The sequence below is a fragment of the Balaenoptera borealis genome, assembly GCF_965194805.1.
Source record: "Balaenoptera borealis genome assembly, chromosome: 16".
Lineage (NCBI taxonomy): Eukaryota > Metazoa > Chordata > Mammalia > Artiodactyla > Balaenopteridae > Balaenoptera > Balaenoptera borealis.
In genome coordinates, this window is record NC_138872.1 from 64,536,742 (window position 1) to 64,549,873 (window position 13,132).

Here is a 13,132-nt window from a genome sequence, read left to right on the forward strand (position 1 = left end):
AGTTCTAATCTTAAAAGTGAGCTACACTGCTCACTTCACTAACACCGAACCCAGCACTCGAATTCCTGGGATCTAGCCTCCTCTCCCCCACTGATGTCCAAGTGATCTTGAATTCTCAATTAATCTTGCTGAGTTTGGATTCTCTATGTGGGACTAATAGTGCCACCCTTGGTTATCTCGCAGGGCCATTTGCAGCCTCCATCCCAGGGGAGGTGAAAGCATTGTACAATAAGTACTCTCTGGCAGGTCCACCCCGCTCATCTGGTTCTCCCTGAGGGCTGGCAAAAGCACCCTTTTACTTCTCAAGGGCGCTAGGGCAAAAAAAAAAAAAAACATGCCCATCCTGAGACAAAGTCACAACCCTGGCCAAAAAAAGAAATGCAGACAACATTCTCCCTCAGGGTGAACTCCACTGAGATTCCATAGATGTGGGTTCAAGTCCTAAGTCCACCACAGACAGTTTTTTTTTTTTTTAACTTATTCTGGCAAAAAAATAACATTAAATTTACCATTTTAACCATTTTTAAGTGTCCAGTTGAATAGTGTTAAGTATAGTCATATTGTTGTGCAATAGATTGCTAGAACTTTTACATCTCTTTAAATTAAATTAAATTAATTTATTTACTTGGCTGCGTCGGGTCTTAGTTGTGGCACGTGGGATCCTCATTGTGGCACGCAGGATCTTTTGTTGCAGCGTGCGGGCTCTTCACTGCGGCGCACAGGCTCTCTAGTTGTGGTTCGTGGGCTCAGTAGTTGCACCATGCCGGCTTAGTTGTCCCGAAGCATGTGGGATCTTAGTTCCCCAACCAGGGATCAAACCCACATCCCCTGCATTGGAAGGTGGATTCTTAACCCCTGGACCACCAGGGAAGTCTCTAGAACTTTTACAACTTACAAAGCTGAAACTCTGTACCCACTAAACATTAATTCCTCCTTCCCCTGCTCTTGGCACCTCCCTCTCCATTTCCTGTTCCTATAAGTCTGACTACTTTAGATACTTCATGTGAGTGGAATCATATAGTCTTTGTCCTTTTGTGGTTGGCTTATTTCACTGAGCATAATGTCCTCCAGCTTAGTCCATGTTATAGCAAGTATCAGAATTTCCTTCTTTTTTTAAGGCTGAATATTCTTTTGCATGTATGTACCACGTTTTCTTTATCTATTCATTTATTGATGGAACATCTGAGTTGGTTCCACTTCTTTGCTATTGCCACTCTTGCTGCAATGAATATGGGTATGCAAATATCTCTTCAAGATCTTGTGCTTTTTTTCATTTTGGTGTTTTATTTATGTTAAGTTTGTTTTTCATGCTATGTTATTCGTTTTATTTTTTCCAGCTTTATTGAGGTGTAATTAACAAATAAAATTGTATATATTTAGGGTGTACATGATGATTTAATATACATATACATTGTGAAATGATAACCACCATCAAGTTAATTAACACATCCTTCACCTCACATAGTTGCCATTTTTTTGTGAACACTTAAGATCTACTCTCTTAGCAAATTTAAAGTACACAATACAGTATGATTAACTATAGCCACCATGCTATACATCATTCATCTTCCAGCTGGAAGTTTGTACCCTTTGACCAACATTTCTTCATTTCCCCCACATCCAGTCCCTGGAAACCACCATCTCCTCTCTGGTTCTATGAGTTTGACTTTTTTAGATTCCAAGAAAATGTGCTAAATATATACAATGGAATAAAAAAGAAGGAAATCTTGCCATTTGTAACAACACGGATGAACTTGGAGGACATTATGTTACGTGAAATAACCCAGACACCGAGAAGCAAATACAGTATGATCTTGCTTATACATGGAAGCTAAAAAAGTCAAGATCCTGCTTTGAATTTTGGGTAGTATGTATCCAGAAGTGGGATTGCTGGATCATGTGGTAATCCTTTTTTTTTAATTTTTTGAGGCAACTCCATCCTGTTTTCTATAGTGGCTGCACTATTTTACATTCCCACCAACAGTGCACAAAGTTTCCAATTTCTCTGTGTCCTTGACCATACTTGTTATTTTCTCTTCTTTTGAAAGTGGCCATCCTATTGTGTGTGAGGTCTCTACAGACAGTTTTGAGAAATTCAGTGTCCCTCTCTGGGTCAGGACAAGGGAAACCAGCTGAATTCGTTTAGAAGATCTTTCATATTGCTCTCAGCTCTGAAAATCTCAGTTAACAAATCAGTCTTGGGGTGAGGATCAAATAACATCATGGACATGAAAAAATAATCTTTGTCAGTTGAGAAGGGCTATACAGCTCTCAAAGAGCAGATCATGTAAAAGTAAGAGAGCAGACTCGACAGTCAGACTATCCTAGGTTCCATACTGAGATATGCTGACCACAAGCCTTGTGACATTGTCAGTTTCTCTACCAGTAAGATGCAGGTGATGATCCCCCCATACCGCCCGTCAGAGGGCTGATGAGAAGACCAGACCAAATCACAGGAGACAACAGACTTGAGAAATCAGCAGGATGCTGTTCCTGGCTAAGAATGAGAACGGAAACTATTTGTTCCATTAACAAATGAGGCACATAGACTTGTACACTTTAAATGGGTTGATTATACAGCCTGGGACTTATATCTCAATAAACTATTTCTTAATGAGGAACACAGAGGCCCTCAAATAAGGTGCCGATACTTACAATTAAGGTAGACACAGAATCACAGAAATGACACAAGCTTTGGGGTCAGACAAACCTGGACACATTTGAATCTCAACTCAGCCTCCTGGTTACTATGAGATTTTAACTCTCTCTGAACTTTGTATGGTTTATTCAGCTGGAACACAAAGATTTTTTAAAAATTACTTTTCAAGATTGTTCTGTCACATATAATGTTTCTACCTGCCATGTACCAGGTGCTCAATAAATGATAACTATTATTTCTGTGTTGCTATCCCTTCCTAAGAAACCTGGCCTTCCTGAAGGTACTAGTATAGCCCAAGGGCCTCCGAACACAGGAGGAAAACGTGTGAAAAAAGGGGAGAAGACAGGGTTTTGTATTCACAAATACTCCTTTCCCAGAAACAAGCCATTTATCAAAGTACCAGCTTCTCGTTTACTGTCAAAACACAAAGGCTAATTACATTTGAAGAACAATGGCCTACAAGAGCAAAAGAGGCAGGGCCTCTTCAATTAATGGAGAGAGGAAGGGGGGGTCTCTAGCACACAATATTTTGGACATCGGATTGCAACGGTTTAATTAGCTATTGCTATGGACTTTGGATCATCTGTTGTTCTAGAAGCCATTAGTCATCTGTAGCTTTTAAGCATATCATTTAGATTCCTTCATTCAACAAATGTTTTCTGAACACCCGATACACGCCAAGCACTGGGCTCAACACTGAGGATACAGCACGGTCTAGTGGAAGATAGACGGCTTAGCCCACTAATGGGCATCTCAAACTAATTCTAACAGAGCTCCAGTTTTATCCAACCCCATGCCCCTCCCTCATCATCCACCTTTCCAGAAAAGGCCTCTGCATCTTTCCAGTTGTTCATGTCAACAACCATGGAGTCATCCGTGAGTCTCTCTTTCTACGACACCTTACATCCATGATATCAACAAGTTCTGTTGGTTCTCTTGCCAAAAGCGCTCTTGATTCCATCCACTCCTCTGCCGACGCACGGCCATTACCGCCAGCCCGAGGCTCAGCAAAGGTCTCTCTTAAAAAAGTGGGATTTTTTTTTTCTGTGTCTCTACCTGCTTCCCATTGCAGTCCACACAACATCCAGGGTGATCTTTTAAAATGGTGAATCATGTTATGCCATGGCTCTGCTTTCAACACTTCACAGTCTGCCCAAGGCTCTTAGATGGGAATCCAGAATTCCTGAGCTGACCTATAGGTTTCCACAGGCTCTGTCCCCACCCACCCCTGTAACCTCAATCCAGACTGCACTCCGGATTGCTGACTAAGCTCTAGGCCCATCAAGCCCTTTCTTGCCTCTGAGTCTTTGCCCTGCTGTTCCCCTTGCTCTGCTCTTTCCGTCTATGCACAAGCCTAGTCCCTTCCCAACTTTCAGTTGAAATAGTACTTCCTCAAAGAGGTTTTTCCGGACTTTGCTGTCTAAGTGACTTCTTCCAGTTATTCTAGCTCATCACCTTATTTGTTTCTTGCACAGCATTCGCTCCGTGATAACCATCTTGCGCATTTGTTGGTTCACTGGACATCATTTTCCCACTAGTCAATGGGTACTCTGATGGAAGGGACTTTTTTCTATCTTGTTCACAGATAGACCTGTTTTGCCCAGTGGAAGGTAAGCAGATGTGACACACATCATATCCAGGCCGGAGCTACAAGGACACTCCTGTGGTTCGGTTCTCCCCCTCTGGAGCTTCCATCACTCAGCATGAGAGCGGCACGCCCCTGATGTTGGTTGTTCCTCGAGAAGACATGTGGAACAGGGCCAGCCCAGCCCAGCCCAGGAGAGCCATGGGCCACCTGCAGCTCTGAGGGAATATAAGCTAGAAACTTACACCTCTGGGACTGGGGGTTGTTTGTTGCTGCAGGAAAAGCTATCACATTTCCAAAGTCTCAATGACCTCCAGCAAGAGACTTACTCTCTCTGGTTCCTAATTTCCTCATTGGTGAAGTTGCACTAGATAATTCCATACTCCTTCCTACTTAAAAACTGTGAATGGACTTGAGGACACGGGGAGGGGGAAGGGTAAGCTGGGACGAAGTGACGGAGTGGCATGGACATAGATACACTACCAAATGTAAGATAGATAGCTAGTGGGAAGCAGCTGCATAGCACAGGGAGATCAGCTCGGTGCTTTGTGACCACCTAGAGGGGTGGGATAGGGAGGGTGGGAGGGAGACGCAAGAGGGAGGGGATATGGGGATATATGTATATGTATAGCTGATTCACTTTGTTATAAAGTAGAAACTAACACACCGTTGTAAAGCAATTATACTCCAATAAAGATGTTAAAAAAAAAAAAAGAATAAAGCTACTACAAACATTCAAAAAAAAAAACTGTGGGGTTTTTGGTTAAGATTTTTTCACTTCTCTAAATTATAGTATTGTTTGGGGGTTCAATCATTTTTTTCCTTTCCAACTGTACAAGTTAATTAGGCAACTTCAACTTACAAAACTCCAGACAGGCAGTTAATGATGCCAAACTAGCTAGCACAAAACCAGAGTGCAAAGGCCTGTGATGGTTTAAGCTGCTGCAGCAGAACTTCTATTCTAAAGACCCTGAGATTTAAAAAAAAAAAATCTATAGAGCACAAACCTGCCACATTCAGCTGCCCCGGTTATTTATACGAGCATTTCCCAATTCAAATTGCATGCTCAAATCAAATTTCCCTAGTTTATGCCTTCTTCAGCAATTACTTAAAGGCAGTTTACCTCTCTCTGGAGGAACATAGCAGAAAGGCCTATAGACAAAATCTCGTTGACTCAGGGGGAGAGAAACGAACTCCAGACCTGGTGCCGCAGAAGTCACTTTGCCCACGGAAGTGAACACCGATGGGCCTCCGGGCTGTTTTTCAGCCTCGCTGATGAGAAAAAAATTCTCTAAGGAGGAGGGGGAGGCCCACGGAAACTGAAGGAGAGGGATAAGCCTGGGGGATGGGGAGAAAGGGACCACCTTCTCTTCACAGAGTTCCTTTTGTGCGGGTAAACAGGTTAACAGCTAAAGCTGTTCCCACTTCAATGTGATTGAGAGAAGTCAAAGCGGGACAGGGAGACCATGATCATTTCTGCACCTGTAAGTTTCTAGGTTCTTGAAAATTCACCCGAAACAAGATGAGCCCTACCAAAAAACTATGCAATGGACAAAATTTATCTTCACTGTACCGTCAACTTGTCCTTAATTCACTTTTCACCATTTGGAAGGATTTTCTCGTCCTCCATCAAAGAAGCATCATTTGTTCATTCATTTACTCCACGGAGGGCTCTCATTGGTTAGGCCTGGGCCACGTGTCCTCAAGCCAATTAGTATGGCCCGGACAATGCAGTGTTCTGATTGGTCAGGTCATGCTTCCATTAATTTATTTTCCTAGTCACTAATTCTATCTTACATTTCCTCCTTCATTCAGTTGTTCAACTTGGTGGATCTTATCTTGGTTTGCCTGCCTGACACCTACCACCTTTTTTTTTAGTAACAGCACTCTGGATTTATTTAGGGAAATAGTTTCCCACTGTTCCCATCATATAGGGTAGGGCATAAGTGCTCTACTCACACCCTCTACTCCATTTCCTCTATGCTAGAGTTAGACACATGACACAGACCTGACCAGTCAGAATATTGGAACGTCTGGGCAGATGGCAATTGGTTTGAGGATGAACATGTGGCCCAGGTTCAAGCAATGAGAATCCTCCCTGGAACTTTTGCTGGAATTATCAGGAGAAATGAAGCGAAATTCTAATAACTTACTGTGAATAAATGAATCAAGACAGGAAGCATCTCACTTTGCTGTGTAGCAGAAACTAACACAACACTGTAAATCAACTATACTCCAATAAAAATTAATTAAAAAAAATCAGGACCATCAGCAGGCAGCATCAACATAGATAAAATATCTCTAATTACAAAAAATATAGTGGAGAGAAGAGTCAGAGCTGTGATGTTAACCTGGAATCTGTCACTTACCAGCTTGGAAGACCTTGGGCAAGTCACCTCCATAAACGTCTCCTTATCTGAAAAATGGAAATGACAATGAGTATTCTCCTGCCTAATAGTCTATGAATATGCCACACCCCCTCTCCCATCCAGGTGGCTGGAAGTAAAGAACTTGCAATGGTGGCGTTGCAAGATGGAAGCGTTCCAGACCCCTGAGTCACTGTTCAAGGAAAAAAGCCAAGGAGAGCCACCAGAACCACATCCAACTGTGATGGGAAAGAGGAACACATCCTTGTTGTATTAAACCAGAAATGTGGGGTTTATTTTACTGCAGCATAGCAGAGCCCAGCCTGACTAATATAATAATCATGGGCTCAGTTATTCACAGATATGTGGCAAGTCCATGATATGAAGCCATTTTGCCAAGATGTGACTTTGAATGATGTGTCCTGATGCAGTCATGGCAACAAAGGAAAGAGATGCTCTTTCTGCTGCCCAGCATCTATTTCCAGGCCATCTCAATGGTTTGTGAGAAAGAGAATATTTGAAATTGGGACTGTTCCTATAGTCCACCCTAAGTGTGTGGGGATTATGAAATAACCTCAGTGTATCACCAGCAAAAGATAAGGACCAAGAATCCAACCACTGAAAGGGACAAATCTGGACAAGCCAGTACGTAACTGACTTACTGAAAAGGAGGCAGGCAGAGGTGAGGCAAATTATGAATCTACAAGGTTCTTAATATCTTAATTGGTAATATCCTCTGCAGTGGAGGAAATACAGGCACAGTGATTGAAATCATGAGCTTTGGAATTAGTTTAATGTAACAAGGATTAAATGCAAAGAGTTAATGGAACAGTGTTTGAATTCCATTTCTGGCCCTTGACTAGTTGAGCAAGTTGCTTTATCTCTCAGCCTGAATTTTCTCATCTGAAATATGAAGATTTAAGAGAGTCCCTACCTCATAGTGTGTTGTAAGGATGAAATTAAATGATCCATATAAAGTGCTTCGTACACAGTAAGAGCTCAATAAATTATCATAATGATATTACTGGCATTGTAAAATAAAGAGTGGACAAAGAGGGATATCTGGAGGAGATGAAGGAATTAAAGGAGAAGGATGATGATTTGGTAGTTGGGGAGGGAGCCAAGGGCTACTAGCAATAAAAAGAAGGGGCAGAAAGGAAATGGCAGGTAGAAGATGACCCTTACACAAGAAGAGGCAGGAAGCCCTCTATGAGGAGGCAAGACTCTGTCTGAAATTCACAGAGGAGGAGAGGAAGTGGGGATGAGAACCTAGAGAGAATGTAACAGAGGGAAAAAAAAGAAAATGAAAATGGGCTCTACGCCAGTGAGCCCCAGAAAGAGAAGAGAAATCCAAGAAGGGGTAAAGAATAGAGACAGAGATGAGGGGGAGAAGTAAAACACAGGACTTCAAGGGAGGAGAGCTAAGCATTCAAAGGAAGTCTTGAAAGATTAAATAAAAACACAAAAATGTAGGAGAAGCACAGCTTAAAGTAGAAATGGGTAATAGAAATATCTTATAAACACAGAACGGGAGAAATTACAATGGTTGCACAGGTCCCTAAATCCCAAAAATGCTCAGGAAGCCAAATATATTTTCATTAACCTCGGCACAAATTCATTTGGCAGCAAAACTGGACTTGAGCGGACATGAGGTTATTTATACCCTTTATCCCACATCCCATTTAGCATGAACATTTGTGTATTTCACTGCAGTCATGAGCTGATCATGAAGTGCTACCACAGGCCCCACTGGGGGCAGGACATTGTGGAATGCACGGTATATGCACCACATTATCTTTCTAGTTTCCAGAGCATTCTGAATTCCAAAACACATATGGCCTCAAGGGTTCCAGGTCAGGGTTTGTGGGCTTGTATTGGGAGACAGAGACTGCATATGAGAAACTTGTTTCTAACAATGAAGCTAATGAAAACTACCATTTCTTGAGTGTTTACAGCACCCTGAACACTGTCTATTCATTATCTCATTTAATCCCACAATATATCAGGTCCCATCTTACCCTGTATTTGTAGGCATGGCACAGGAGGCTTGCAGAAGTGAAGTAATTTGCCACCAGTTTATGCAGAGCTGGCAAAAGGCAGAATTTAGGATTGGAACCCAGCTGTGTCACTTCCGAGCTTGCACACTTAACCACTGGGCTGTGCTGCTTCTCTCATTAACTGTAGGGAAAGAATGGAATTAAGTGTTTCTTGGGCCTTCACCATAAGAACCATTCCCAGACATGATCTTGGGTAAGTTTTATAATAATTCAATAAAGTCATATCATCATTCCCCATCTAAGGAGCTAAGCAACTTGTTCAAAGTCTCACAGTTAACTGATCAGATACCGAATCCATTATTCTCTCCACTGATTGCAGCAATATGGAAAACAAGCTTGTGAGAGTCTTGTTCAACAGAACAGACAGAAGAAAGGTGGGGAACCGCTGCTTTAGAATAAATATTCTCCAGGATGATAGTGGTCATGGTGACAGGGGATGGTTTGGGAGAAGGCTTTGTTCCCCCATAACATGCATGAGCATCCCTCGATATACACAACTGAAATTTTCTCATTCTTAAGTACTACAGAAATGTACCTCTAGTCCAAACCTCCTTTCCAACTCAACTCCTAAATCCGTCCTTTATAGAAATTCTGAAACTAAATAAGAGAAATACAAACACTAAAAAGTAGATTATAAAACTGGGAGAAAAATATCCCGGGAGGGTAAAATAGATAATCAAAATGAATGAATGAATAAGACAGATGATGGTAAAATAATGAAAATTCAGCAAGGAATTGATATGCAAACTCTGTGAAAATTCTATCAACTGTGATGACAGGAGAGAATCTTTCACACTCTTCATGGTTTAACAAAACTTTGTAAGGCTCAAAATAACAACATGCGATAAAAAGTCCAAAGATCTGGCTATTTGTGTGGCCTCCATCATGTCATAGTTGGATCTTGAACAATTAATCCAACATCTCTGAATTTGATCAAATGCTCTCTGTTTCTTACAACCAAACAACTGGTGCAGGTGGGCACACGGCATGCAACATACACAGGGAAACACTGTCAACTTTGTTAATGTTTCCAGTCAGGCGATAGGTGGAGCATTTTGAACATGATTTTGAGCATGTTTGTCTGAACATTCCGAAACAGTACCTTTGCTTCATGCTCTAAATATAGCAACATCTACTTCCTTCTGGACATGTTTGCCAAGCCAAAATATTTTGTCTGTAAAGATATGCCAGTTCCAATGTTTTGATTTTTTTTTTTTTTTTTTTTGGTGTTAACAGTTTGGCAACAGTGTCTTCAGATAGCTGGATGTAGGTATCAGTCAGGATAAGCTAGTTGAGGCTGTGATAACAAATATGCCCAAATCTCACTCACTTAAAACAACAAAAGTTTGTCTCTTGCTCAAAGTTCATCCCACAGTTTGCTAGGGGAGGCTCTGCTTATCTTAATTAATTAAGGGCAAGCTGACAGAGCAGCTACCGTCTCAAATATTGCCAGCTGCCATGCCAGTGAGGAGGAAAGGTTGCCAGAGAATCATGGCCTAAAGGTTCCTTGCCAGAATCAGCGAACATTATGTCCACTCACTGGTCATTGGTCAGAATGCCTTAGCAGCTCTCACCCAACCATAAGAGGCCAGAAAAAGTGTTCCAACCATGTATGCAATAGAGAGGAGAATCAGAAATCTCCATTGATCAGAGGTAATGACTACCTCTCTCTGAACCAATGTGCCTGATGCCACAGTAACTAAGCTTTGTCCCAGGCAGATGAGCAATTCAAAAGCATGATCCAAAAAAATGAACAACAACAAAACAAAAAACAGAAACAAAAACCAAGCTACAGTGTTTCCAAAACATTTTTCTAACTTCACTGTACTTTGAGGTATAATTTTTAATCTACACCATTGCTAGGATGACGTAGTGTTCCAAGATAAATTGCATAGCATTGTTCTTCACTTTTTCCCAGCAGGAAAAAACACACATAACTTGTTTTTGCAAAATAATTTTAGGTAAACATAGAAAATATTGAATTTTTTTAAAATTTGCATCTTGATCTTGATACTGGAAAAGCTTTATCAGAAGTCCAGGCTCTTGTTCAACTGGTCCAAAAAGAATTTGGGTGACAAACACAAAGGAAAAAAAAAAACCCCAAAAAACTGAAGCTGCAGAGCAAAGGGAACAAAGAAGCAGTTTATTTAGGGCAGAAACAAAAGTTACACTCACAAAGAAGAGTGTGGGGGGCCTCACAAAAGCGGTGTTTTTTTGATCCACTCTTTATCTTATTTTTAGCCCTCTGAATGGGTGGGTCTTTTTGATTAGGGGTGGAATGTTCATTGAGGGGAAGGCTGAGGCGTGGCCTGGATTGCACCAGGTTGCATCAGCCCCTGGTCTTGTGCATTCATCTCCTGAAGCGCATGGTCTTGTACCTGCACTCTAACAGCTGTTTTCCCTTAAATTTTCCTTTACTAGTCAAGCACCACAAATGGAAGGTCGTACAGTGTCATCAGCAACCTGTGCATTTTCATTGCGCATGCTCCACATTTTCATGGTCAGAGTTTCCTGTTCAGATGCTACAAAGTGTCCGTTTTAGAGGCCGTTCCTCCATGCATCACGGCCTCATTAAGTGCAAAACAAGGAGGTGGTCTGCCTTCTGCTTAATGTCTAGACATGAAAAGACTGTCCTTGGGCCCAGCCCTGTCTTTCCTGCCTCAATATCAATTTTTTTTTTTTTTTTTTTTTTTTTAGAGCTTGCATGTAGAAAAAAAAAAAAAGTGTGGTCTGAGAAGGGAACTTACTTCCAATACCTGCAGGATTAGAGGAGGGGGGCTAGGAAAGGGGGAAAGACACAGGGAAGAGCAGAGTTAAAAGGTGTCTAAAAGGCAACTTTACCAGTAGCCAGATTCTCTCAAGTTACAGTGGGCAAGGATGAACTTGAGAATAGATTTATTTTGTATATAATTCTTAAGTCCAAACTCAGAGGTGAAGGAAACATGACTTTCTATATTTTAAAATTATAAATTGATATTATATGGTTAATATCCCTCAGGCTCTGAACCCCCATCCCTGTGAACTAGCAGGAAGTTTAGCCTCTTACTGGAGGCTGATACAGAAGAACTAGTTTCGGGCTTCCCTGGTGGCGCAGTGGTTGAGAATCTGCCTGCTAATGCAGGCGACACGGGTTCGAGCCCTGGTCTGGGAAGATCCCACATGCTGCGGAGCAACTAGGCCCGTGAGCCACAACTGCTGAGCCTGCGCGTCTGGAGCCTGTGCTCCGCAACAAGAGAGGCCGCGATAATGAGAGGCCCGCGCACCGCGATGAAGAGTGGCCCCCACTTGCCGCAACTAGAGAAAGCCCTCGCACAGAAACGAAGACCCAACACAGCCATAAATAAATAAATAAATAAATAAAATTTTAAAACCCCAAAGTTTTTTAAAAAAAAGAAGAACTAGTTTCATGTTGCCGTAGGCATTAGTGAGTGTCTACCACCAGGGTACCATCTGCTTCAGTTTCCATGGTGCCTTCAGTTCTAAAGGTTCTGTGGTTTACAGACCACACCTGGGGTCTGAGGATCCGTGGCAGGCTAAGGACACCCCGTCCCCCTAGGAGCACCACCAGTCTTCCCTGGAGGTCCTGCTACCTCCCAGGAGGACTCCTACCCTGAACCAGAGACCCCTCTCCCTCCCAGCCTCAAGGACTCTCCTCAGCAGCTCACAGCTCCTTCAATACACCCCTCCTTCTGGGACACCTGGCATCAATGGGCTCAGCTTCATTAACAATAGGAAACCCCACTGCGTTTAGACCGCTTCTGCTTATGACTGACAAAACTCCTGAATCATGAGATGAAAGAGTAAACCCTGGGTATATTGAGGGGAAATCACCTCAGAAGGAGGAAACAGAAAGAAAAAGACACCAAGGTGGGTGTAGAGGCCAGTGTGACTTGAATGGAGTGCGTGAAGGAGGGAACCAATAAATGAATGATGAGACCAAATTAGTGATAGGTCCAAATTATGCAAAAGAAGAAAAATTTCAATAATAATGACTACCATTTATACAGTGCTTACTAACTACAAGCCAGGACAGTCCTAACTCCTAACAACCCTACAAGTTGGCACTATTATTATCTCCATTTCACAGATGAGGAAACTGAGAGTCAGAAAGGAATGATCGATTCCCTGAGCAAGTGGAATATCAGAACTCAAACTCAGGCAGATGCCCCCAGAATCCGAATGCTGAGACACTACACCGTACTGCCCATCAAAGCAAAGAGTCATAAAGAAGAAGAAGAGTCAAGAGGATGAGAAGAGAAGACAAGCCACAGGCTGGGAGAAAATATTTGCAAAATACACATCTGATAAAGGACTGTTATTCAAAACATACAAAAACCCTTAAAACCCAATAGTATAAAAAAAATTATAATTTTTTAAATGGGCTAAAGACCTGAACAGACACCTCACCAGAGGAAACATACAGATGGCAAATAAGCACATGAGAAATGTTCAACATCATATGTCA

General features: G+C 42.0%; 1 protein-coding gene across 6 annotated transcripts in view; it reads right to left on the reverse strand.

Annotated features, from left to right (window-relative positions):
- RPS15A (ribosomal protein S15a) overlaps positions 1–13,132 on the reverse strand; it is a 399,535-nt gene that overhangs the window by 185,608 nt on the left and 200,795 nt on the right. For 4 of the 6 annotated variants that reach the window (XR_014236119.1, XR_014236120.1, XR_014236121.1 and 1 more), the window contains 2 exons: positions 8,629–8,788; positions 6,614–6,660 (listed from right to left, as the gene is read on the reverse strand). Coding sequence is in view for 1 of the 6 variants with exons in the window: in XM_082362638.1 (XP_082218764.1) it covers positions 6,657–6,660 (4 nt within the window). In the remaining 5 variants the exon portion in view is untranslated. The remainder of the gene's footprint in view (positions 1–6,613; positions 6,661–8,628; positions 8,789–13,132) is intronic. The other 2 variants (XR_014236118.1, XM_082362638.1) reach the window with 1 other exon arrangement.